This window comes from Hemiscyllium ocellatum, chromosome 14, assembly GCF_020745735.1.
Source record: "Hemiscyllium ocellatum isolate sHemOce1 chromosome 14, sHemOce1.pat.X.cur, whole genome shotgun sequence".
In the NCBI taxonomy this organism is placed as follows: domain Eukaryota; kingdom Metazoa; phylum Chordata; class Chondrichthyes; order Orectolobiformes; family Hemiscylliidae; genus Hemiscyllium; species Hemiscyllium ocellatum.
In genome coordinates this window covers 19256460-19283328 of record NC_083414.1, presented here as the reverse complement: position 1 = coordinate 19283328, position 26869 = coordinate 19256460, and the positions used below count along the sequence as shown (strand labels likewise).

Genomic DNA, 26869 nt, shown 5'->3' with positions numbered 1-26869 from the left:
AGGGAGGAAAAGTTTAAAGTAGGCAGAAAGTGTGTAGGGAAAAATTATACAGAAGCACCCATCACCCTACGTTTTTTTTCCCTGGTGCTGTCCATTTGACACAAAGATTCCCATTATTCTATCCTATTGCGGAGGAGGAGGTTATCTTTGAAGTTTCAGCAAATATGACCCCCATCTCACTCAAAATCAAAAAGGGTCTGGTCATGAATACACTGTTGTTTGTAAGAGTTTGCTGTGTGAAAACTGGTTGCTATTTCCTACTGTATAGTTGTAACTGCATTTCCATGGCTGGAAAAAGCTTTGGGATAATCCTGTAGTCACGTGACATGAAAATTTTTCTTTTAGTTTTATCCAAGGTCTAACAAATGATTTGTTTAACATGATTTCCCCAAATTTGCAAAGCCTTCTGAATTGCCATATCAACTTGCTGTGCCATCTTCAAGGAGTTGCAATTATGCACTTCCAGGTCCGTCTGCGTTTCAAGCCCCTCAAAACGCTACCATAGATATCCAATGTTAACATTCCCATGTCAGATAGAAACTAATTATATTGCATGTATTTTCTAATTGGTGGGATTCTAAAGGTGGGAGAGGCCTCTTGTCATCAGTCTTCCTTTTCCATTTTAGGGTGCAATGAAAGATAGGAGGAATTGGCAAAAGCTTGAATAATGTGAAACAAGTGACAAGTTTTCAAATAGCCATTTATTTATTTTCCTAAGAATCAGATAGATTTTTTTCTTCCAAAATAAATACAAACTGAAAACATTCTAGAAATTAAAGGAGTATCTAGGTTTTTTTTTGCTGGATTGGAGTACCATGCTCCCAGCCCAAAGTATGAAAGGGTTTTTGTATTTTGTAGTATGGTTATTTTTAATTGTACTTGTTTAAAAAGATGTGTCTGCTATCACACCACACCAGTTTGCTGCCCACTAGAATTACCTGCAAAAATTTAGAAAAGGTTTCATGATGTCCATTTTAATGTACTCAAAGAAGTATTTTTGCTGAAAGCCTAGAAATGTCAAGAAATGTTTACAAACAAAAAAATAATTTAAAAATCCTTAGCATAACAATGTACATTATTTACAACGGATTTGCCTAGGGCATAACCTTGAGCTGACTGAGCCATCGATTCATGTTCACCTGTTAACAGACAGAGCTTTTATATAAAATGCGTTTTCCAGGTAGACAACTTTCTTCTGCATTGCACTGTTTGGTGTCCTTGTTCTCCACCAATGAACCACCAATTTTGGTACCCATGTCCTGTGTGTAAAAGACCAGAGGGTTTGTTTTTTTACATGTTTCTTCTTCTTTTGGAAAGCAAATTACATTTTTTAAAAAAAAGTCTGTTGGGAGGGGGGAGTCTACCCAATAAATCTGCAGGTTTCAATATATCCATATTACAACTTAAATATAATTTTACACCTGATGCAAATGTAATGAGGGATGCTGCAAAATATCACACTTTGAGGAGTTTGATCAAAGGGTGTTACATCAGACTGTCTGAACCTTCATGTAGAAAAGTGCTCTTGTAGATATTTTTAATCAATCTGTTCAACTGTCTTATGAAACCACTTGATGCTCATCAGGGGTTGGGGAAGGAGGCTTTTTAAAAAGGGAAAAGGAGGCGGCTGAAAAAGGAGGTGACAATTTTTCTACTTCAGAAAATGAATATTTTCAAGTCAAGCATGGCACTAAATCATTGTATAAAGGAAAACTGCCAAATTAGTGTCATTTAAACATTAAAGGTGAGCCATTAACAGGAAAGATTTTTGAGTGCAGACTGATCAAGATTAAGTTTATTTTTGTCTTCCTGCCCAAGTTTATCTTTGAAATGGAGTTTCCTTTTTAACAACTATTTTTCCTGATGGGTCAGAACAACTCCATGAAAAAAAGTTAGGCTGTACAGGAGACAAGGATGTATTTATGCTGTGACTACTTCCCCTGATAGTTGCAATTGCATTTCACAAGCTTGGAACATTATTACTCCCTCACACTTCCCTACTCATCTGATCTCAATCATTCCCCTGTAACTACTTACCCCACTGACCATCTCATGTACTAACAAAGCACACTCATCAAAGAATTATTCACATCCTTCTAAATCAATTTTTCTTTAAACTTTCAATGTTGTGAAATACCCCTAAAAAGTTTATCCATAACAGCAGGCATGCACACAACATTCTGCAAGTGCAATCCAATAAGAATTTACAAATTATTCGGGTTACAGCAAAATTATGGCACCTAGTGAAATTCCAAAATGGACACAAGAGAATTTTATGTCCAGATTCCGCAAGAAATAGAACATGAGCTTCACTTTGCAGGTGGACTGCAATAGCAGCATGGTCTCTTCCTTGTTTGCAGATCTAATATCACATCTATAATAGGTGGGCTTATATAAAACAAAAGAAAAAAAGCAGTATTAATAAAACAAAGTGAAAAGTGTTAGATGTACAACAAGGTGAAAACTGACAAACAGATTTGTCAAAAAACTTCAAAATAGAAGGAATTAATTAAAATTTCATCAATTTAAAAAAATACCAATTTATTTTCTAAGACAAATAATCAAACCATTCCTTCTTACCCAAGATGAGTCATCTTGCTAAACTCAGGGTTAGCTGTAAAGTATGTATGACACAGAATTAATAGAAAATGGTTGAGCTGTTAATAAACTGAACATTAGTGCCATTAAGCCTAGTGCTCTGCAACACGGCTAAATTACACAGTCTCTAACCAGCGTCAATAGAATTGAAAAATTTGCCACCTTTTAATCCTGCTATTGCCCTGAATTGACACTTCTTTTAGGAAAACAAATAGTAAGCTTAAGTATTTGGGAGCACAAAAAATCCCTGAAGTAAACTGAAAGTATTAAGAATTTCATTGCACCACCTATTCATTTAACAGACTGTTTCCAGATGTGTGTTGGAAGGAGTTTGAAATATCCAGAGAATTTATGACATAAGCTATATACCAACATTGCACTGATGGAACTATCATTGCATGGGTTCGAAAGAGTTCTTTAGCTGAAACCTCTGTAATAATCCAATTCCCTAATGGCAGCCAGAAGTCTAATTTGTTACATATCTGTTGAGAAGCCATCATTGCTATGAAAATAGAGACCTTTATTTGTGGATCTAACTAAAATGAAATATACCCATTCAAAGCCCTGTAACGCATCCAAAGCCATTTTAATCCATTTCTCCAAAAATGTCCTCAAAGGATTAGAAGAAATAAGAATTGCTGCATGTAATTATAGTTTAGTTTACTGAACCTATCTTAAAACTCAAAACAAATTAGATCTTCAGTCACAGAATTATTATTTTTGTGTCCTAATTTAGTCTAAAATACACAAAGTGATTAGAAACAAATATAAAAGGAGGAGCTCAGCAATTCGAGCACTGAGTACTGACATCCAACATCCAGAGGGTCACAAACATCTAAAGGACAAGCCCATCACTTGTTTCTCTTTCATTGGCTACCAAAGCCACAAACACTACAACTTGTATGATCACAATGTAGAGATGCCCCCTCCAACCCCACCCCAGCCCAGCATGCAAAAAAGAATGCTTCTATTCTTATTTAAAGGTTTGACAAGTTCCAAACTGGATGCTCAGAATGGTGACCTGTGGCAGTGTGAGCCCAGCAGAGTAAGACTTTTCTTTGGCGGGGTGGGGGGGGGGGGGGGGGTGTATTGAGAAAGGAGCTGTTACCCAATGAGTATGTATATGTAGGAAGCTTGAGGCTCTAAGATGATCAAGTATGAATGGTTCTGTTTACTTTTAAAAAATGGAATTTCTAATTTATGTTTTAGGATATTAGCAAGTGTTTTAAATGTCTGTCTTTATTTTTCACTGCTTTGTATAAAAAGCTATAGATAAAACATACACATAATTAAAGCTGACAAATTTATCCAGCAAAGTGTTTTTTTCATGGACAGATTAATAAAAGTGCGTCTACATATTAAGTGTCTGTGAAAATTCTGGCTCATTCACCCACCTACTGCTAGATCTCATCAATTTCCAATAGGTGGCTATCATTTCAGTTAGCCATTATAGAAAGGATAAAAACTGACTGGTTAATGTAGTTTCTGAATATTAGCAAATAAAGCCTTGAACCATATTGGCACTTATTCAGCGAAGGGCATTAGTGGATTGGATGTAAACTAGGTCAAGTATTCACAAAGTACACTAAAGGTATTTCCAAGAAAGACAATGATTACACAAACAACTCCATTTTAAATCCTCGAACTGGCCAGAAATGTGAATGATTTAAAAACTAGAAATTACTGCTGGTGATTTTACTAAACAGACAGACTCCTGTTTTTGTCATTTGAAAGGGGAGACAATATTTTCTTTAAAATAGCATACAGCAGAAAATAGAATATACTGAACATCCATGCATCAACACTGATAGCAAATACTTGTAATTTCCAATTTCAAAGTTCTAATGGTAATAGTATCCACTTGCTAATTAGATATTTCCGTGCAATTGCAGCACAAGATACCATTCACAGAGATTCAGCTGTCCAACTGACTGCTTCTCTTTTGCAGCTCTATCCCTGCCTTGGAATGGTGTTCTAATAAGTGAGAAGTTATGTGCACCTGCTGGGTATAGGAGGGACTGAAATGCACTGTTGATGCATGTGACAATACTTATGACTGAATGCTATCAATCTCCTTTTGCTTTTATTGCAATTTGGAAAGTTATTCATAAAAAGTGGTCACTTTTGCTAATTTGATTTCAACTGTTGACACCATGTCACCCTAAGTGGCATTTCAGAAGAATTAGATATCACCAACTAACAAGTCCACACTGAAGCCATTAACAAATTTTATATCTACTTTAAAAGAAAAAGTTTCCCACAGGGATATTCCAACCACATAAATGCATTACCCCTAAGTAACCCTCTGCAAATGCATGTTCCCATGTTAGAAAACAGCTTTTCTAAATACAGCCCATTCCTCAGATCTTCTACATACACACACACACACACAATGGAAGTCCAAGTCACCTGAGTCTTTTTCCATGTCAGTTTAAAGTCATCCAACAGCTGGTCAGTACTGTCAGTACCCAACATTGAGATCAACTATAGCATCTCCACTTATACCCAAACTGAAATCACCATAGACCAGAGTGTATTCGGACCTCCTTAGTTACATGACTTATCATTATCAGACAGTCCTGACAAGGTATTTAACCACAATGAGATATGTTCTAATTAATTATTTTCCATTTTCTCTGGAGAGGCATTAAAGTACTTAACAATGGAAGTACTCCTCCCTTTGCCTGAGACATACATACAGAGTGTTCCAGCTTTCTTCCTAAAAACTTTAGCTTTCTACTTACAGTAACATTGAGTTCTGGTGAAAGTCTATCTCTACGATCAAGTTTGAAGTATGGTCTTCAGGAGAACAGAAGGCACCATGTACCTGACACAATACTGTACCTGTGAAATTAAGCAGCACCAACCTATCTGGTGACTCTGTCAAACCTCTATCAAACCAGAAGTTGAAATAAAACTGAAGTATGATCTGCCTGCCTGATAATTACATAATACAACTTGCTCTTAAATTACTCCCCCTTGACCAAATAAGGTGTCTGTTTTGGATGGAAAATGGCAAATTGTTAAGAAAAAACTGAACAGAGAAACTCAACAAAAACTATTTGCTTTAAAAATAATGTCACATGTAGCAACAAAGATGTTGACATTAAGGAGATGGTCTTTCCACATCCCTATAGTGATCAGCCTCTCTCAAGGGAATCTAATAATCCTGTTCACCACAGTCTTTTTAAAATACAGACTTAATGTTCAATTCAGAGCAGTGAACAACTGAAATCATAGGTAATTGAATGAACCTATGTAGCTTACCAAAGGTACCTTTCACCACAGTTAATTATCCTGTTGAAGAAGATATTGACCCTTTCCCAAACAGAACAGATAGGGTGAAAATGTGACTAAACAAGAATGCAAAAGTTGAGATAATCATCCCAGCTGTGCATATTTTTATACACTAAGACTGGGAAAAAATGCAGTTCTAACAGCCTATAAAACTCTGATAACTGACTCTCACTTATTTTCTCATTCCTCATTCCTGAAGGGCTTATGCCCAAAACGTCGATTCTCCTGTTCCTTTGATGCTGCCTGACCTGCTGCGCTTTTCCAGCAACACATTTTAAGCTCTGATCTCCAGCATCTGCAGTCCTCACTTTCTCACTTATTTTCTGTCAAGAAAAACACATCTATCCCAAAGTTCAGAAAGTACTACCAGCATAATTTAAGCCAAAGGACAAAAACAAGTTGAATGGGTTCTTTTTGGGCACGTTCTCAGATTAACTTGTTTTGCAGAAGGTCAGACTTTAGTTTTCCAGTAATTTAACAGGCAAGTCAAAGGTTAAATCTGGAAGCACAAATGTGACTTTGTGAGAGAAACCCAAGGGCGACAGATATATGTGCAACTGTATACATGAATAGATAAGTGTACTCAGTATATTTAATATCAATAGTATAAGTCTTCACGGATTTTATGGGATGAATAAGATGGCTATAACTTCAATGAAATGACAGTGTATATATTATAATTTGCTTGTTTGAAGTGTGGTATTTAGCAGCAGGTTTAAAATTAGAATTACTGTCCCAAAACAATTAGAGTTGTCTTATGTAATTTGTAAACAAACATGAATCTAGCAGTGAACTTACTCAATTTCATTATGTTAGTCACTTTTCTCCACATTTAATTATTGTCAATGCTTTCAGCTTTTACTTCCCTCTGGTCAGAGCTCCCTTCTCACTTTCCTTTTTAGGTCATCAGTGTTAGTTGAGTTTAGCTGTCCTCAACTGGAAATTATGGATAAGTAATGTAATGGAGGAATTTTAAGTCCTGGCATAAACCTGTTCTTTACGAGGGTTTTCATTATGTAAATACGATCATAAGAAATGGACTTCAAACAGGAATTGCAAGTCCATAATATCACTTATTCATAATTCTAAGCAAGTAAGAGTTAAGGCAATCCATGGCTTCACAGTATCCGATGCTCTATATTGCTCATTTTATGCTCTGAATTTAATTAAAGCCACTTGTGTGGTTTCCGATTTTGCCAACTTTATATAAAAAAATCTAGACTTAGAGGTTTAGCCAGATCTGATGACTGTATTCCTTATTTTAATTTTGTGTTTTAAAGAATGGTTTGACTCTTGTTTAACACAGTTTAGTACTGTCAGAATAGCTGCTCTGCTTCCTGTTTTCAGAACCCTCGGCTGTCCATCGGCTCATGTCTAGCGGCCAGCACTGTTCTGTCTCTGCTCCGTACTTTATAGTTTAAAATTCAGTGCTTTGAGACGGTGCTGTCTTCTGCATTTTACACTCAGTATCACTGAGTTGCAGGTCCATTTTTATTTTAAAAAAATAAAACATTAAAAAATGAATGAAATTTCTATGGTCAGTCAGTGTCACTGGAATCGCTGCTCTGCTCGCCCTGCACCTTGCTTCGATGTTGCATGGCACGATGATATGCTATCTGCACCGATTTCCTGATGTTTGATTTCCTCCCCTCTAACATCTTCATTTTATCTAGGGTCTGGTCCACACCAAGAGGGACGAGCTTTGTTCGAGGGAGCCATTGCCTGAGTAATAAAAACACATTATGTATAGTATTGTAAAAAAGTGCCTTATATAAATAACATATATAAATATTTTCACAGTACTTTATTTTCCAGCATCTTCAATCTCTTTCCTTTTCTTTCCACTCTCCCTCCACTTAACTATATGTTTCAGTTATATGTACTCATTGCAAAGGCCTAGTTATTGTTCTTTTCTGGTCATCCTGAGGAAGTAGCAATGTTTCTTCTTGAATCAGTATGTACCGGCACGGTATAACAAACGAACTGCTCGCAGGGTAATTTAGAATCAATTACATTGGAGCCAAACTGGAGGCACATATGGGCTTGAGTCTCAGCACTGGTAAACATGGCAGGTCTGACTCCCTAAGGAATGTGAGTGAATGAGTTGGGTTAATATACCAATCCGAGAGCATTCTCATCACTTTTACTGATACCAGCTTTTTATTTCCTGATTTAATAAAAACAAAGCTCTCAGACTGCAATTGTGGGACCTGAATTTATGCTCTGTGGATTGTTCGCAAAGATATTTTGAATACTCATCTCATGACAAATATCAGAGAAACAAAAAGTAAATTATTGTTTTGATAGGGTAAATTTATTTTTAAGTAATTTTTATCTGATCAGTTAGAGCAAATGGGTAGTTGTAGGTTGTTCTTTTAGAGCTGGAGATTTTTTTTCTCTCTTGGAGACTAGTGTAAATTTACATATCTCTGTCTTAAACATCTACAGAAGACATGAATGTACAAATTGTGGCTTTCTAATCAGGTTGAAGTTAATGATTTTATTAATGTTTTATCAATGCTTACCAAGTGCAGAACATGTTTTGAGATTACGAACCCCACTATAAAGCTCAATTTGTACATATACTTTAACAGTGCAAAAGTTGCTGTTTGGACCAACACATCTGTGCTGAATCTGCTAGAATAATCTTATTTAATCCCAATACCTTGCTGTCCCCTATTCCTTTTATCTTGCTGTGCTTCAAGTATTTACTTATTTTTCCCTTACTGTCAGTGACTATTTTAAAATGGTGATGTCCTTGAGCCTAACTAATCTGATTCAATTCTGTAGTCATGTGGTCTGAACAAGAAAGAGAAGTTCTTTCAGTATTACCATGTTCTCTTGTTGTCAAAGAAAAGAACGAGGTAGAGGTGTTCCCGGGCTTCCACAGTCATTTGTTCTCCCAGCTTGAGCACATCAAGTGGTGGAACAGGTATTGGAACACCGTGATGGTAAAGCCCTTCCCGAGGCATCTTCGGATCAATAATCTAGAGTAGTTACACATATGCAACAACATCTTAGTGAATATGATTTCCTTTCAAACGCAGTTTGTACCACATAGTTTAAAACAACTAATTTCTCTTCTTAGTAATATTACAAACACAAAGTTTATTAGGTTTATATTTTGCAATTATCTCTTTTAATTTAGAATGAAATGGAGGAGTAAAGTGGGCATATTCCATGTTCTGGATCTTTAATTGCACTATAGCAAATCTTGATGGCTCAGTTGTTGAAGGTTAAAGGGAATAAATGCAAGGTGTTCACACCATTTCATTGTGTAGACAAAGCAAGAGCATCTGCAGTAACTGTGGGAGACTGTTAGTTTCCAAATCTCTCAGGAGTTATTAGGGATATCAGGTTTACAAGTGATTAAATAAACCATTTACTTTGAAGCTAGAATGGAGTTGAGGGTCCATTTCTACCTGGATGCAAAGTCCATGTGATTCAGTTTGGCATGTGATAGAATTTGTAAGGAGAAGAAGCAAAGTCAGTCACATTGTACTGGATTACAGCGTATTTCTAACGTATCCTTGAAATTCTCTAAGACAAAGCTGTGTACAAGAATGTGACAGAGAAAGCTGAGAAAGAGGTAGCCACTCCTGCCCCCAAAGCAGAGAAAACGTCTTCATCAGTGGAAGTTCATATTCTGGTTTGAGAGCAGGTTTGTGATAATTTAAATTGGTAAAGACTGGAAAATTTGCCTAGTGGAAAGAGTTGCTATGGTAACCATCTCTTTATAAAAGTCAATTCTGGGATTAGAAGATAATCAAATGCTCATTTTAGGGACAGCATAATGCACAATAATGGCAAGAATTTCCAGTCATTCAAAAAGTTAAATGGGATAATTTTTCTGCAATGAGTTTAAGTTGCCTGCAAAAACAGTGTTTAGTCAATGTTTTGTTTTAATTTGTTTGTTACAATAAAAGTCTTAAACTTGAATTCTTGTCACACAATCCTTCCAGTCACTGGGAATTCAAATACCTTTTAAAAGGTGATAGATCTCAATGAGAATCATAATAGCAACCAACTGTTGCAATGTGAAACCTTCATACCAGACCTCTACTTGTAATGAAATGTTAACTATGGTTTGTTGCATTAGAATGAGAAGAAACATATAAGCTCACAGTCAGTGGTAGCACAATTCAGGAGTGTGCCCTGCTAGTCTTTTGTAAATACAACTTCACATTGAAATTCATGGCTATGTTTTGTTGAGGTCTATCCACTGCTGTTTTTGTGTCGAAATCCTGGACAACGCGATTATTTTATTTATGAAGAATCCACTGTTACTGCAAAGGCAGAAGAGGTTGGCACCACTGATATCGTCGATGTGCGCCTAGAGTTGGCACCAGCTGCATATGCACAATACCACTAAAATCCAATTATCCCTGGTCACACTCACAGCATTACTCATATCTCACTATCCTGCCACACTCCGTGTTCTTGGTGCCTCATTCAGCAGCCCCAGTCAACTCTTTGTTCAGCATATCCCTCCTCACCACTCCACTTCCTACCTCATGAGGTGCTCTACTGCTAATCCCTCACTGCCTCTCCCTCACTCATCACCTGTTGAGGCAACATGGTAAAATGTGGGAGTGGAGGGGCAGTGAGGGGTCAGGAACAGGTCAGAGATGTGTTTGGAACAGACCAATGAGGAAATGACAGTGCCAGGATCTGAATTTATTGCTCCTATTCTTGATGTATTGCTGGCAGTGACATCATAGGCACTATGATTGACTGGGCAGCCAGTGCATCCTCTGTCAGTGAGGTGGCAATAAATACAGCCTTTTGCGGATAGGATTGCAACATGCTAAAAAACTGGTACATCACCACGGGATGATGGAATACAGACTGATCCCATAAGAGGCATGTTCCTCATCATGGCTGTGCTGTTTTGCATGAGGCCATTTCACTAATACTACTTTCCCAGATGGAAGGTACAGAATTCTACATGCATAGAATGATTTTAATTCATTGTGCATTCTGAAAAGTCTGGAAACTTTCATTTTCAATCAGAATGTTGATTGACTTGGACAGGGATATTATCAGCATAATAATACACTCTGTTTTCAATATAATTTTGTGTCAACATTGTGTCTCAATTTGGATCCGTGCTATCAATTCATTGAGAGGTATGGAGGTATATTCTGGGGCTGGTAGGTTCTCACAAAAGCCTAAAGGTTCCTCTTTATTCCAATTACCAGCGTATTTTACAACTTACATTTATCAAATCAGACCACAGCAATATTTTTATGTGGCATGAAGTTAGTGACATCACATGAGAGATCCCTGCTCAGTGATGTCAGTGTAATGATCTCCCTTCGAGGGAGATTGAGCAAGGTATACCTAGTTATAGTCAAATCAGGATCAAAAAAATGAAAAGAAAATGATTTAATGTTCAATCAGCATTCCCCCTAATTTTCCAACTGGCTTCACATGCCTTTGAGGTTCACGCATGGCAGTGACTCCAGAACATCAGAACTGCTGCACTTACGCACAGCTTAGAGAGAACACTGCCTCCAATATTTATCCCTCAATTAACATCACAAAGAAAGATATCTGGTCCTCGGAGGAATGGCTCAGAGGCAAAATGTCCTGACCACTTGCTGCTTCATCATACACTTTTAAGTCAAAGGACGTACCAGGGCTGGGTAGGATGGGTATCCCCGGCACTTTGCCCAGACCAAATCCAGAGACTCCAAAGGACTGTCTTCATCATCTGACATCCAGCCCGTAGATCGGCTTAATCCTTTACGCACTGTTACAGAAGGAGAGATTTAGAAAAGAGATATTCAATAGAGAGTTTTAAAAGAATCCTATGTACCATATGCAGAGTGAGAGCAATTAAGGACAAAAGATCTGAATTTTCTTTTGTGATAGAAATCAGGTATTTATAGCACTTTTATGATTTGTACTCAAATGTAAAATGCTTCTAGGCCATTTCAGATTACTGGACTTTGTTTAACTTTTATTCCCATCAAGACCGTGAGCCAATGAGTTTGTATAAAATCACCAGTGACTTCAGTATTTCAGCATTAAATGCATTAGTGCATGTAACACAGGATAAAGTTCATAGCAACAATATAAGGTCCATACATGACCTTGCTAGACTGTATACATATATGAAGGGAACCAAAGTACACAGTCACTGCTCCACAAACTATTCACCTATGTGACCCCATCTTAAGTTACCACTATTTTATCATCATCACAATCTTATCACCACGACATTGGATGGGAACTAAGGCTGGCCTGGCAGTGAAGGCCACATCCCATAAATGAATGCACATATTAAAAAAATTTCTTGAAAATAAACTTGTTTCCTTCTCAACTGATGAAATGATAGCTCTGGGAAAACTATGAATCCCAGCTCTATGTTAGTTGCAGGAAACAATTAAAATTCAGTAATTGCTAATACAAGGGTATTTAATCACTTAATTAATAATGTAACTTTAAATATAGAACTGACCAAGTTACAAAATATATTTCTACGGCTGTGTTATTTTAGCTCAGACTTCAGTTAGTGATCAGAAGAATTCTGAAATATATTGACTTTTGGTTTCCTCCTTGGTTCCTGGAATAGCTGAGAAAAAACTGTTGATACACTAGCCTTTTATGATAATCACAAGTTAAGTATTTGGGGAGTTAGCAGTTAGTGATGAGGGAAAATAGTGGTACTGGCAATATGTGGTGAGTATTTCAGAAGACTGAGTAATGGCATTAATGTTTGGATGAGTTGAAAGTAAGGAAATTTGAGGAGTTTGCAATATGCATTTGGAGTATCTTTTATTTAGTGAAAGCAAATGATTGGGATTAAATAATGGGCTTTGGAGAGTTGGTCGGTATGATAGTGGTAAGACATTACTGGAAAAGGGAGAGTATTCCTCCTCGTACACTGCATTTGGATATATAAATAGTTAATGATTAATGAAGTCTTTTCTGACTTAAATTGAATGAAAATGTTGTGTTTCCCCAAGAATAAAATGATGTTTATTAATAATATTTAACAATTCAAATAGAATGCAGATTAACAGCGGGACTGGTTTCTCTCTGATCCCCACTTGGCACCAGAAACAGGAAAGAAGTGTGAGCACCTACACTCCCCACCCCCCCCAACCATGATTAAGGCCTCTCCAGGACATTTTCAGATATTTTGATTGACCTACTCAAAGGAAGCAGGGGGGACTGGAACCCAGGCCATCTAGCTCAGAGGTAGGGACAGTATTACTGCACCACAAGAGTTCTCACTGGCCTGTTTTCAGATGTTATGACATACCTTTAGAGGTGGTGAAACTTGAACCTGGATATACTGGTTCAGAGGTAGGGACCAACTACTATACTACAAGAGCCCTTTCTGAACATTTTCATTTTAAAAATTCAAATCTAGAAGTGCTCTTGCAAGCAACTAAATGTTTTCTTTCCCCCATCACCAGAGCACCCATGATAATTAACCACTCATGTTTTCCAATTGATTAATTTACCTGCAAAGCCTGTTCAAAGCAATACTGACGATTAAAGGTGAGGGCGAGTTGGAAGACATTGAGGGGTCTAAATCAAAATGGATCTGGACACTTCCAATATTTGAAAAACACTTATTAAGGCCACTGATAAACAAGCAGTTTCCCCAGTGATACAATACAAAATCCATAATGGAGAGTCAGATTAAGATTTCTTTAAAATGATCTTTCACTTGGAATATATGCCGTTTCTACACAGTACAAGGAAAGAATGATATGAAACCAGAAAAGTGCACATATTTTCCCAAATCTTTTTCCCTCAGGTTATATCCAATCCATATGTACTAACTAGTGTGATGCTCATGGGTACAATGTAAAGAACTGCAGATACTGAAGATCTGAAACAAAAACAGAACTGTGAAACTCAGCAGATTGGTAGCATTTGTGGGTAGAAAGCAGGGTTAACATTTCAAGTCCGGTGACTCTTCATCAGAAGCTGAAGACTGGACTTGAAACATTAACTCTGCTTTCCCCTTAAAGATGCTGCCAGACCTGCAGAGTTTCACCAGCAATTTATGTTTTTTGTGATGCTTGTCGGGATCACTGAAGCAAGACAGACACAAAAGATAGGTTCTGCATTCAAAGTGAAAGGGAAAACACTGGTCACAGAAATCATGCACAACATAACTCTTAAACAAATTAATGAAAAAGGAGTACAATGCACAGAAATTCAAACCTTGACATTCCTCTTATGATAGTATATTAAATATCAATAAATATAATTTGTTTTTACTGGAGTTTGTCAAATGAACTGAAAATGCTGGAAACACAAAGCAAGTCCATGGCAACTGTAAAGAATAAAGATCCATTAACCTTTCAAATGTACAGATGTAAAATATTAACTGATGTTATCCATGTGTGCTCAAGATTTGTGTCTATGCAGTTATATTTTGGCCTTGTTACAATAAACTTTGATCTTATGCTTTTGTAAACTTTACAGGAATACATTTTTGTTACACATAGAAACTTTCTTCTTATTCACTTTGCATCCTACATCGCTCAAAAATTATATTCTAACGTAGCGTAACATTTAAGACACAATGTAGCATTTTGTACGATGTCACATATGAACATATGTGCACACAGACACATGCATACACTATGTTTTCATGTACTTTGCTTCTCAAAGATCAGGTGCTGTTGTCAAACTTGATGGAACATACCTCATTCAGAACAAACTTTCATCTTCCTTGCTTGATAGTACCATTTGTGTTTATGACTTGATAAAAGGAAAATGTTTTAGAACTTAACTGAGAAATTCTAAAACTTGTTTAACCCCCTCCAAAAGTGGACTCACCACCGTGTCCATGTCTGCTTGATCCAATTGGATAGGATTCATTCTCTGTACAGGAAGTGTCCTCACTACTATCTTCATGGAAATTCACTCGGGAAAAGGAAGGTTTCCCTCGACCCTGCTTCGAAGGGGTTGTGCTAGTGTGAGGAAGAAGATTCTTTTTTAGGATAGATGTGCTATTTCCTGCTATTTGCTCAGCACACTTCTACTTGCCACCCAGTGAATGACTGGTACTGGTACTCACACTTGCAATTGCATCCTCATTTTCGTATACAAACTTTCACATTATGTTAAAGAGAAGTGGTACTATCATGAAGTATGCTGCAGCATGGACAGACAATTTCAAACTCTGTAGCACACTTTACACATTTACTCCAATCATGAAAACACAGCATCAAAAAGGAAGTCTCAAATACACAACAGGTCTGCTAGACCGCTATTCACAACGAGTGGTTACATGTTATTAACTCATAGAAGCCAAAAGACATTGATGTCAGCACTGAATACACAATAAAAAACAACTCCGCTACCTGGTGCGATCTGAAGCTGCACTGCTGCTTGTGCTAGAACTGGACTCAGTGTCAGAACTACTACGTGGGAGGCTTCGTTCATTCCGATATACACGGAAGCTTTCATTCACGGGTTGACTGCCTCCATCAAACCCATTTGTTGGCAAACCTGAAAGCACAAAACACATCCATTGTTCACAATACAATCACTTTGGTCATTATCATTTTCTTCCTCATTCTTCTCACAGCCTCCATACATCAATGTACCGTACAGGAATTACACGAGATATTGCACTATGGTTAGATCTCCATTAATTCTGTGGTGCATAGAATTATGCCCCATGTGCTACCAAAGCCAGATTAAAATTTTATAGTTTCAGACACACTAGTAATAAGGGTTATAACTGTACATGTTTCTTAGGATGCAGCAAACTGATGACAGTCCCAGGCTTTTACTCAATTACTTTTCAGAATTAAAAAAGGCATTACAAAATATTTACTTTATCGAATGTGTTTTGGTTGAATAAATTAAACCACATAACAGGTCTGACCTGGCCTACAAACAGACAAGGAGTCAATGGAAAATCCAGTTTGATGATCACAATGGCCTTCTGTTCTTTTCTGTGTTCTACCAAAGCTTTCTCACAAAATTCTTTTGCCATCATTCCAATAGTGCCCTTGTAGACTGGCAAAGGAGGACAAACTACAATGTTTTCTCCACCTCTGTGGTGGAAGTATCAGTTCATTATCTCCCTGCTACCTCCAACACAGCAAAAACTACAATTGAAAACTTGAACATAACCCTAGCTTATCAGAGAACCAATCAGACAGATTAGCAAGAGCTCAAAGTATTGAAGGTTATAAGACTGTATATATTGCTATCAATCATTCACAATGGAATATTCTCCAAGATGGCAATGGAGTAGGACTCCTCAGCTGGAGCTCGCATGCTCTGTCCATTTTGTTTTTTTTCTCTCTTTTTGTATTTTGTTTTTCCTTCTTTCTTCTTATGCACCATCCTGGAGGCTCAAGTGAAGTCAGCACAGACCCCTGGCCTTGAGATGAAGCCAGCGTGGAGTTCTGGCCACAGTGTGGACTGCGCGGACTCCCATCCTCCAGAGCAAGACCAGCTCTGTCTGGAGGTGAGCTGCCAATGCAGACTCCGTTAGAACATCTGTTATTCCCAACTTTTTATTTCATTACTTTTCAAATTTATTCCTATGATTTTGTGCTTTTGTACATAAGAATAGTGTGAAGGTCTATCATGCTGGACTTTGTATTTCTTTATTTTTCTAATTTTTCCTAAGAAATTGTGCTTAAGAATCTGTACACTTGTACCTAAGATGGCAGCATAAGCAGTGGCTTGTAAACTTTTCACTGTACTCATATGAGTACGTGACAATACAGCTCATTCTAATATGAGAAATTTGATTGAATGTCAGGACTGTAATTTCCATTAGGAATAAAGCAATCAACAACTTTTAGTCAGCATGAAGGAGAAGCTGCGTATTCAACTTTTTTTCAGGTACTCATCATGGTTCTGGATGTCAAAACAGACTGCTTTACTGCTTGCTGCCCACATTAAGTTTTCCCTAACTGAATATTACCAGCTTAGATTAGGATACATTCCAGTGTCTCAGAGTCAGGTACAGTGTAGATTTTCCACTTCATTATTTGGAAGGTAATCTGGTGAAACAGACTACTTACAACTTGTAAGTATTATGTAAGTACTTTATAAGGCAAGCAATCCACCCCCCATGCTAGATTCCAGTCTGGGCAGTCGGCCAAAAATCTAAATCAGTCCTTCTGGTTTATATCAACATATACTAATTTACAATTCGTTCTGTATGATGTACAACTTCATGGGCAACTAGACTGACAATGCCAACAATCCATATGGGAACTGCATGATCCATACAAAAGGGAGATGTGCATTCCATCAATAATGAGTAAGTTCATCATCAGTTTCCAGAGATGAAAAGTCATTGGGATACATTTTGCACCTGCTGATTATGAACAGAGGATAACATTGTTCAAATTCTAACCAGCTGCTCCAACTGCAGTATCTCAACTGGAGCCTCAATGGTCAGAATTTAAAATGTTTAGCTTTGGTTATCTCTGCAGTTAAATTGCTTTCTCAGCTTAGTGTAAAACACTATGTTTTACCTATATGTGCACCACCTCCAGTTGATTTGTCACTGTCACTTTCAGAGCTCGTGCTGGGGCTCCGGCCTCGTTTCCTTGGCTGGCTGGACCTGGTCAGAGTTTGTGCTGCTGTTGGGTTCTGAGGGCTACTGCCCTGGTTCGGCGGAAGCTGAGTGTCGCGATTCTTTGGTGGCCGCCCTGGACGTTTGGGCAATCCAACGCATTTGTTCTTGGATTTTGCTGTGAAGAGGAATTTTGTCCGTCTACCAACTTCTGCTGCCGACGCTGATGAAGAAGTAGTGCCAAGACCTACAAGACAAATACTTTTTAATAAAGAACAAGTGATAGAAGGCAACACTTCACAATAGTTCAAGAGGAGACTGTCCTTTGCATCACTTGAAATAAGCAATCAAATGGTCACATTGCAGCTGTACAGGACTTTGGTTAGGCCACTATTGGAATATTGTGTGCAATTCTGGTCTTCCTATTGGAAAGATGTTGTGAAACTTGAAGGGGTTCAGAAAAGATTTACAAGGATGTTGCCAAGGTTGGAGGATTTGAGCTATAGGGAGAGGCTGAATAGGGTGGGGCTGTTTTCCCTGGATCGTCAGAGGCTGAGGGGTGACCTTATAGAGGTTTACAAAATTATGAGGGGCATGGATAGGGTAGATAGACAAAGTCTTTTCCCTGGGGTCAGGGAGTCCAGAACTAGAGGACATGGGTTTAGAGTGAGAGGGGAAAGATATAAAAGAGACCTAAGGGGCAACTTTTTCACACAGAGTTGTATGTGTATGGAATGAGCTGCCAGAGGAAGTGGTGGAGGCTGGTACAATTGCACCATTTAAGAGGCATTTGGCTGGGTATATGAATAGGAAGGGTTTGGAGGAATATGGGCCGGGTGCTGGCAGGTGGGACTAGATTGGGTTGGGATATCTGGTCGGCATGGATGGGTTGGACCAAAGGGTCTATTTCCATGCTGTACATCTCTATGACTCTGAGCACAGAAGGAGGCCATTTGCCCCACTAGGTCTATGCTAGGTCTTCTCAAAAGCCCTAACCCCATAGTCCTGCAATTTTGTTTTCACTTTCAAATGCTTTTAATGAAAGCCATAATTTGAATCTACCTCTGCCATACTCTCAAATAAACTATTTTGGTTACTAGCCCTTTTGCTAGTCACCTAAATATGTGCCTTTTGGCTCTCAAATCAATCCAACATTGGTAATAGTTTATCTCAATCCCCTCTGTCTGGACCCTTCACGATTTTAGAACCCCTCCAATTTTCTCTGCTCAACCTTCTCTTTCCCAAAATTGAAAAAACCCAGCTTCTCCAACATATCCACATGATTGAAGCCCCTCATTCCTGGAACCATTATTATTTATTTTTCTTTTATTGCACTCCCTCTAAAACCTTCATGCCCAGTCTAAAATTATATTAGGGTTTATCACAACAACACTGGAGAGGTTTTTGTGGGTAAATTTGGCCTGTATTCCCTCAAAGCAAAAAGACTGAGAGTGATCTGATTCTGAACGGGTTCCATGTGTTAAACACTGAGATGTTGTTTCTAGAATATTGGAGAACAGTCTTAGATAAAGCAATGAACACTTAGGAAGGGGATGATGAGGAATTTCCTCAGGCAAAGTATTACAAATCTTTGGAATTCTCTACCTGCTTTACAATCTTCCCAAATTTGAGTCCACAGCAAGTTTTGAAATGGCCCTACACATCCGAGCCATTAACGTATATCAAGATAAGCAGTGGTCCCATTATGTACCTTTGCCGAGCCCCACTGTTTTTTGAATAAGGAATATGTCGGTCACCAATAACTGTTTCCTGTCACATAGCCAACTTGCATCTAAGCTGCCACTGCCTATTTTATGCCATTGGGCTTCAACTTTGCTGGTGAGTCAATCATGTAGTACTTTTCCTATTTTGCACAGCCTTTTCTAATTCTGTGTAGATCGTAACAAAATTGGGAGTAGATTAATTTAGGATATCTGTTGGCATGGTTGGACTGAAGAATCTGTTTCCATGCTGTACGTCTCTATGACTCTATGAACTGCACTGACACGTAAATAACCTCCAAATTAACTTTTTAATGAAGTAATTTAAGTAACTCTCGTTATCTTTAACAAATCCTTGCTAGCTTGTCTTAAATAATCCACACCTTATCATGTCGAAAAGCTTTCTCACCATTGAGGTTTAAGTTATCAGACTGCAGTTTATCCAGGGTGTAACGTTTGCAAAGCTCAAATGCTCTGACATCATCTCTCATATCTTTCTTTGAACATACCAATAAAAGAGCAGAAGTAGGCCATTCCAACCCTCAGGCTTGCTGCACCACTCAGTAAGATATGGCTGGTCTTCTTATAAATCCAAATCTGCATTCCAGCCTATCCCTGATGACATTTCACTGCTTTGCATAAAGAGGTCTAGCTATCTTTATCTTAAATATATTCGAGGTCTCTGTTTCCACTACTGTTTGAAGAGAGTTCCAAAGACTCATGACCCTCTGTTTAAAAACCAGAGATTGCCTATTTAAAACAGAGATGAGGCCTTTTTTTTGGCTCTCTCCATGACTAATAAGAGTAAAGATCCTTTCTACATATACCTTGTAAAGACTTCTCAAGGTCTTGTATGTTTCAATCCAGTCACCTCATACGTTTCTAATCTCCAATAGAAACAAGGCTGGCCTCTTTAAACTTTCCTCATATGATAATTCACTCATTCCAGGTAGTCTGGTAAGTATTCTCTGACCTGCTTCCAATGCATTAACATCCTTTCTTAAATAAAAAGTGACCAAAACTATTCCAAAGTATTTAAGACATGGTCTCACCAATGCCCTGTAAAACTGAAGCAGAACTTCCCTACTTTTGTAATCAATTCCCCTTTTTGGTTCCTAATTAGCTCCAGCAGTTTTACTGCACTTCTACTATTCATTTACCTGTGAAGACTTTGGATTCCCTTTTGCATTATCTGTTGACCTCTACTCACACACAATTTGCTCCTTAAACATTTTTCATTTCCCACCAGAGCTTTCTATATTCAGCTTATTTCTCAATGATATTATTGACCAGGCATTTGCAATGCACACCCTTTGTCTGCTTCATCTTATTTGTCGAACTTTTCATCCAGGTTACTGACGTGTTTGTCCTACCTTCCTCTCATGGAATTGTGCCCAACTATCATTTTTTTTGAAGGTAGCTAATTGTTCTACTACAGTTTTCCTTGAGGATCCCCCAATTTCAATTTACTTGGCCATAAGTCACACAACACCAGGTTATAGTCCAACATGTTTATTTGAAAACACAAGCTTTCAGAGCACTCGTCAGGTGACAAAGGAGCAGCTCTCTGAAAGCTCATGATTTCAAATAAACCTGTTGGACTATAACCTCATATCATGTGACTTAGGACTTTGTCCACCTCAGTCCAGCACCTCCACATCAATTTACTTGGGAAAGGTCCACTGTCAATTCACCTTATCCAATGTGCAAGTTGGTCCTCCCCCAGTATTTTCCTCCAGAGTTTTCGTCATCTTAGCTCATCTAAACTGATCACTGTTCATTAAAACCTTTCTCAACTGATATTTGATTCATTTGACCTCTCCTCACTCATCTGAATCATATTTAGCTCCATTGGCTACCTGGTGAAGGTGCAGCGCTCCGAAAGCTTGTACTTCCAAATAAATGTGTTGGACTGTAATCTGGTGTTGTGTGATTGTTAACTTTGTCCACCCCAGTCCAACACCAGGACCTTCTCATCATATCTAACATTGCCTTTTTCCTGGTCAGCCCAGTCAAAGACAATCAAGGAAATTTTCCTGAATACACCAGGAAATCTTCCCCTTTTCTGCTACTAGAACTATCCTAGCCTACCATAGAAAAATTAAATTCCCCTAAATCCCTGGTCCTTTACAAACTTTCAATGAACTTATCTGTAGGGTGTAATGGCACTTCTATTGTTTAACTTTAACCAAATAGATTCTAATCCCTGACACGCTCCCTCCATGCATTCTCTTTCCCTCCTGGATTTTCATTTGTTTCCACTACACGATCCAATTGGACCTTAAGAATCCAGAATTAGACTCACACAGGACTTGAGAGCTGACTCTGGAACTTCATTCCAATCTGCCCCTTCAACTTCCTTTCTCCTTGTTTTATTCTGCAGAAATGTACATAAACACATTGGGTCGAGGCAATACCCCTGGGCATCCTTGTATGTCTTATGATCTGTCTCAATGGTAAACTAACTAGTATAAACAACCAGAGGCAATATTCAATTCCCAAGTATATGTGTACATCACACTTTGACTATTCCATCTGTAACACTTGACAATAAGCAAAAATGATTTTGTCTCAATTATCTTTCTAAGAGGTGAATGAAAGCTGATTTTTTTTAAAAAAAACAAGCTCTGCACAAATGGGAAGTCTAATGAGAACAGCAATCACAGATTGAACCTCCCACAACAGACAACTTGAAAGGTTGGTAAAACCTAAACAAATCTCGGGTTATCAGCAAACCACTGAAGTCTAAATATTCAATTCAATGGTTAAAAGACAAAATTCATATTCAATTTTAATTTCTGGAGTAATGTTTTTGTCTCCTTACTTAAGAAACAACAGAAATGTGGTGGGTCTTGTCCAGGCAGGATTCACCCAACTAAAACCTGGAAATGAGATGGGGCTCTTATATTACGAGGAAGTTGAATAGGTTTGTTTTTATGCCTGTATCCATTGGAATTTACTAGATCAGCAGTCATATTATGGAAACATATAAATAATTGAAAGGACTTCACAGAGTGGATGTTGAACAATGTTTCTCCTTGTGGAAGAGACGAACTAGGGGACACCATTTGAAGAATATGCGCTCCTCATTTTAAGATGTAAGTGAGAATTGTTTTCTCTCTGAGAGCCATGAGTCTGTGGAACTCTATGGAGGCTTCCTAAACTTCTAATTGACAAGGGATTGATTGATGTATTGTTATGTGTACCGAAGTACAGTGAAAAACTTGGTTTACAAACAGTACAGGCAGATCATAGGAAGCAAGGATGTACAGAGCAAAAGATTTAGATGGAGACACAGGGTGTACAAGAGATATCAACGTGAGCAAGATGACCATTATATCAGGCTAGAGGAGTCAAAGGGTGTGGGTGGGAGATAAGGATGCAGAGCTGAGGCTACAATCAGGTCAGCCAGGTGCTTAATGAATAGCAGATTAGGCTTAAGGGGTCAAATGATGTACTCCTGCTCATAATTCATACGTTAGTATGCTTGTGGTGGTAAAGCCTTCAACTGCCACCACATTTGCACAGCAGTACCAGTAATCTGGAAAACTGGGGCCAAGAATGATTGAAGGCATTAAATAAAAACATTATAAGAACCAAAGTAAAAGACATGAGAGGCAATACACTAGTGCCATTTGACTGCATATTTATAGCCATAGAGTCATGCTGAACAGCAACAGACCCTTTGGTCCAACTGGTCTGTGCCAAACAGATTTCTCAAACTGAGCTAGTTCCATTTGCCTGCATTTGGCCCACATCTCTAAACTTTACCTATTCATGCACCCATCCAAATGTCTTTTAAAAATTGTAATTGTGCTTGCCTCTACTACTTCCTCTGGCAGTTCACTCCATATCCTCACCACCCTCTGAGTGAAAAAGATGCATCTCAGGTCTCTTTTATATTTTTCCCTTTCATCTTAAACCTTGCCCTGTAGTTTTTGACTCCCCTACCTTGTGGAAAAGCCCTTGGTTATTCACCCTACGCTATGACTCTCATGATTTTAAAAAGCTCACCCCTTAGCCTCCTTGGGAAAAAAGTCCCAGCCTATCTTCTGCTTTAAAATCTGATTTTTGCCAAAAGATATATGTTCATTTTGTTCCCCTTATTACAAATGCAAGTCATGTTGACTATCCCTAATCAGTTCATACCTTTCCAAATACATCCTGTCCCTTCGGAATCCCTCCAACAACTTGCCCACCACCGACATCATGCTCACTAGTCTATAGTTCCGTGGCTTGTCCTTACCACCCTTCTTAAACAGTGGCACCACATTAGCCAACCTCCAGTCTTCTGGCACCTCACCTGTGACTAGCATTGGAGGCCGAGGGGTGACCTTATGGAGGTTTATAAAATCATGAGGGACATGGATAGGATAAATAGACAAAGTCTCTTCCCTGGGTTGGGGGAGCCCAGAATTAGGGGGTATGGGTCCAGAATTAGAGGGGAAAAATGTAAAAGAGACCTAAGGGGCAACCTTTTCATGCAAAGGGTGGTAAATGTATGGAATGAGCTGCCAAAGGAAGTGGTGGAGACTGGTACAATTGCAACATTTAAAAGGCATCTGGATGGGTTTTTGAATAGGAAGGGTTTGGAGGAATATGGGCCGGGCGCTGGCAGGTGTGACTAGATTGGGTTGGGATATCTGGTCAGCATGGACGAGTTGGACCAAAGGGTCTGTTTCTGTGTTGTACATCTCTATGACTCTGAGGTTAAGATATCTGGGCCTCTGTATTACTCAATTACCACAACACCAACATCTTCTCCTATCTCTACCTGCTGTTTGCATTTTCTTATTCCAGTCTGCGATTAGTGAAACGTTTGGCTCAAAGGCTTTAATACAAATTCGGAGCATTTTTTTCCGTGCTGTACACCTCTATCATGCCATAAGGTCAAGTGAAATAGGGATTGATAAGAAGAGTGAGGGGAGTAACAAAAATATATATGAATGCATAAAGCATTAGAAATAAGGTAGATGAGCTTGAAGCTCATTAGGAAATTGGCAGTTACGATGTTGTGGGGATAACTGAGATGTGGCTTCAAGTGGACAGGGCCTGGGAAATGAATATTCAAGGCTATACATGCTATCGTAAGGACAGACTGACTGGCAGAGGGGGTGGGGTGGCCCTGTTGGTAAGGAATGATATTCAGTTCCTTGCACGGGGGTACCTAGAATCAGGGGATGTAGAGTCAGTGTGGATAGAGCTGAGAAATTCTGAGGGTAGAAAGACCCTAATGGGAGTTATCTAGAGGCCCCCAAAAAGTAGCCTGGATGTAGTGTGTAAGTTGAATAAGGAGCTGAAATTGGCCTGTCGCAAAGATATTACTGCAGTTGTTTTGGGGGATTTCAACATGCAGGTGGACTGGGAGAATCAGGATGGTACTGGGCCCCATGAAAGGGAGTTTGTGGAGTGCCTCTGAGATGGATTCTTAGAATAGCTTGTACTGGAGTCTACCAGGGAGAAAGCAATTCTGGACCTGGTGTTGTGCAATGAAGCGGATTTGATCAGGGACCTCAAAGTAAAGGTGCCATTAGGAGGTAGTGACCACCATAATCTGCAGTTTGAAAGGGAGAGAGTAGAATTGGAAGTGACAATATTTCAGTTGAATAAGGGGAACTATGGAGCTATGAGGGAGGAGCTGGCCAAAGTTCAATGCTTCAATACCCTAGCAGGAATGGCAGTGGAACAACAATGGCAGGTATTTCTGGGTATAATGCAGAAGATGCAGGATCAGTTCATTCCAAAAAGGAAGAAAGATCCTAAGGAGAGGTAGGGTATTGGCCGTGGCTGACGAGGGAAGTTAAGGACCATATAAAGACAAAAGGGAAAAAGTATAACATAGCAAAGTTGAGTGGGAAACCGGAGGACTGGGAAGCTTTTAAAGAACAACAGAGGATAATTAAAAAGGAAAAACGCAAAGAAAAAATAAGGTACGAAGGTAAACTGGCCAAAAATATAAAGGAGGATAGTAAAGGCTCTTTTAGGTATGTGAAAAGAAAAAAAATGGTTAAGACTAAAATTGGGCCCTTGAAGACAGAAACGGGTGAATTTATTAAGGGAACAAAGAAACGGCAGAAGAGTTGAATTGGTACTTTAGATGTGTCTTCACAGGGGAAGACACAAGCAATCTCCCAGATGTAATTGTTGCTGAAGGACCTGAACTGAAGGGAATTTATATTAGGCAGGAAATGGTGTTGGAGAGACTGTTTGGTCTGATAGTCTGCATCCCAGGATACTGAAGGAGATGGCTGTAGAAATTGTGGATGCATTGGTGATCATTTTACAATGTGCTATAGATTCAGGAGCAGTTCCTGTGGATTGGAGGGTGGCTAATATTGTCCCAGTTTTTAAGAAAGGAGGGAGAGAGAAAACAGAATTATAGACCAGTTAGTCTGACCTCAGTGGTGGGAAAAATGCTGGAGTCAATTATAAAGGATGAAATTACGACACATCTGGATAGCAGTAACAGGATAGGTCAAAGTCAGCATGGATTTATGAAGGGGAAATCATGCTTGACTAATCTTCTGGAATTTGTTTGAGGATGTAACTCTGAAGATGGACAAGGGAGATCCAGTGGACGTAGTTTACCTGGACTTTCAGAAAGCCTTTGTCCCACATAGGAGATTAGTGAGCACACTAAGGGCACATAGTATTAGGGGCAAAATACTGACAAGGATTGAAAATTGGTTCGCTGACAGGAAACAAAGCGTAGTAATAAAAGGCTCCCTTTCGAAATGGCAGGAGGTGACCAGTGGGGTACCGCAGGGATCAGTGCTGGGACTGCAGCTTTTTACAATGTACATTAATGATATAGATGAAGGTATTAAAAGTAATATTAGCAAATTTGCTCATGACACAAAGCTGGGTGGCTGGGTGACTGGGTGAAATGTGAGGAGGATGTTAGGAGAATACAAGGTGACCTGGACAGGCTAGGTGAGTGGACGATGCACAGCAGATGCAATTTAATGTGGATAAGTGTGTGGTTATCCACTTTGGTGGCAAGAACAGGAAGGCAGATTACTACCTAAATGGAGTCAAGTTAGGTAAAGGGGCAGTGTTCTTGTACATCAGTCAATGCAGGTACAGCAGGCAGTGAAGAAAGCTAATAGCATGCTGGCCTTCATAACAAGAGGGATTGAGTATAGAAGCAAAGAGGTCCTTCTGCAGCTGAACAGGGCCCTGGTGAGACCGCACCTGAAATACTGTGCGCAGTTTTAGTCTCCAAATTTGAGGAAAGTCATTCTGGCTATTGAAGGAGTGCAGCATAGGTTCACGAGGTCAATTCCCGGAATGGCGAGACTATCTTACGCTGAAAGATTGGAGCAACTGGGCTTGTATACGCTTGAGTTTAGAAGGCTGAGTGGGGATCTGGTCGAGACGTATATGAGTATTAAAGGATTAGACTCTGGAGGCAGGAAGCATGTTTCCGCTGATGGGTGAGTCCCGAACCAGAGGACACAGTTTAAAAATAAGGGGTAGGCTGCTTAGAACAGAGTTGAGGAGAAACTTCTTCCCCCAGAGAATGGAGGGTGTATGGAATGCTCTGCCCCAGAAGGCTGTGGAGGCCAAGTCTCTGGATACTTTCAAGAAAGAGTTGGATAGAGCTCTTAAGGATAGTGGAATCAAGGGTTATGGGGATAAGGCAGGAACAGGATACTGATTGAGGATGATCAGCCATGATCATAATGAATGGTGGTGCTGGCTCGAACGGCAGAATGGCCTACTCCTG

General features: G+C 39.0%; 1 protein-coding gene across 2 annotated transcripts in view; it reads right to left on the bottom strand.

Moving 5' to 3' along the window:
- Positions 1-702: 702 nt before the first annotated feature.
- Positions 703-26869, bottom strand: part of brpf1 (bromodomain and PHD finger containing, 1) — a 54094-nt gene continuing 27927 nt past the window's right edge. For both annotated transcript variants that reach the window (XM_060835449.1, XM_060835450.1), the window contains exons 8-14: positions 17379-17666; positions 15234-15381; positions 14707-14840; positions 11535-11650; positions 8728-8882; positions 7476-7617; positions 703-1259 (exon numbers count right to left, since the gene is read on the bottom strand). In XM_060835449.1, coding sequence (XP_060691432.1) covers positions 1143-1259; positions 7476-7617; positions 8728-8882; positions 11535-11650; positions 14707-14840; positions 15234-15381; positions 17379-17666 — 1100 coding nt within the window. In that variant the 3' untranslated portion in view covers positions 703-1142. The remainder of the gene's footprint in view (positions 1260-7475; positions 7618-8727; positions 8883-11534; positions 11651-14706; positions 14841-15233; positions 15382-17378; positions 17667-26869) is intronic.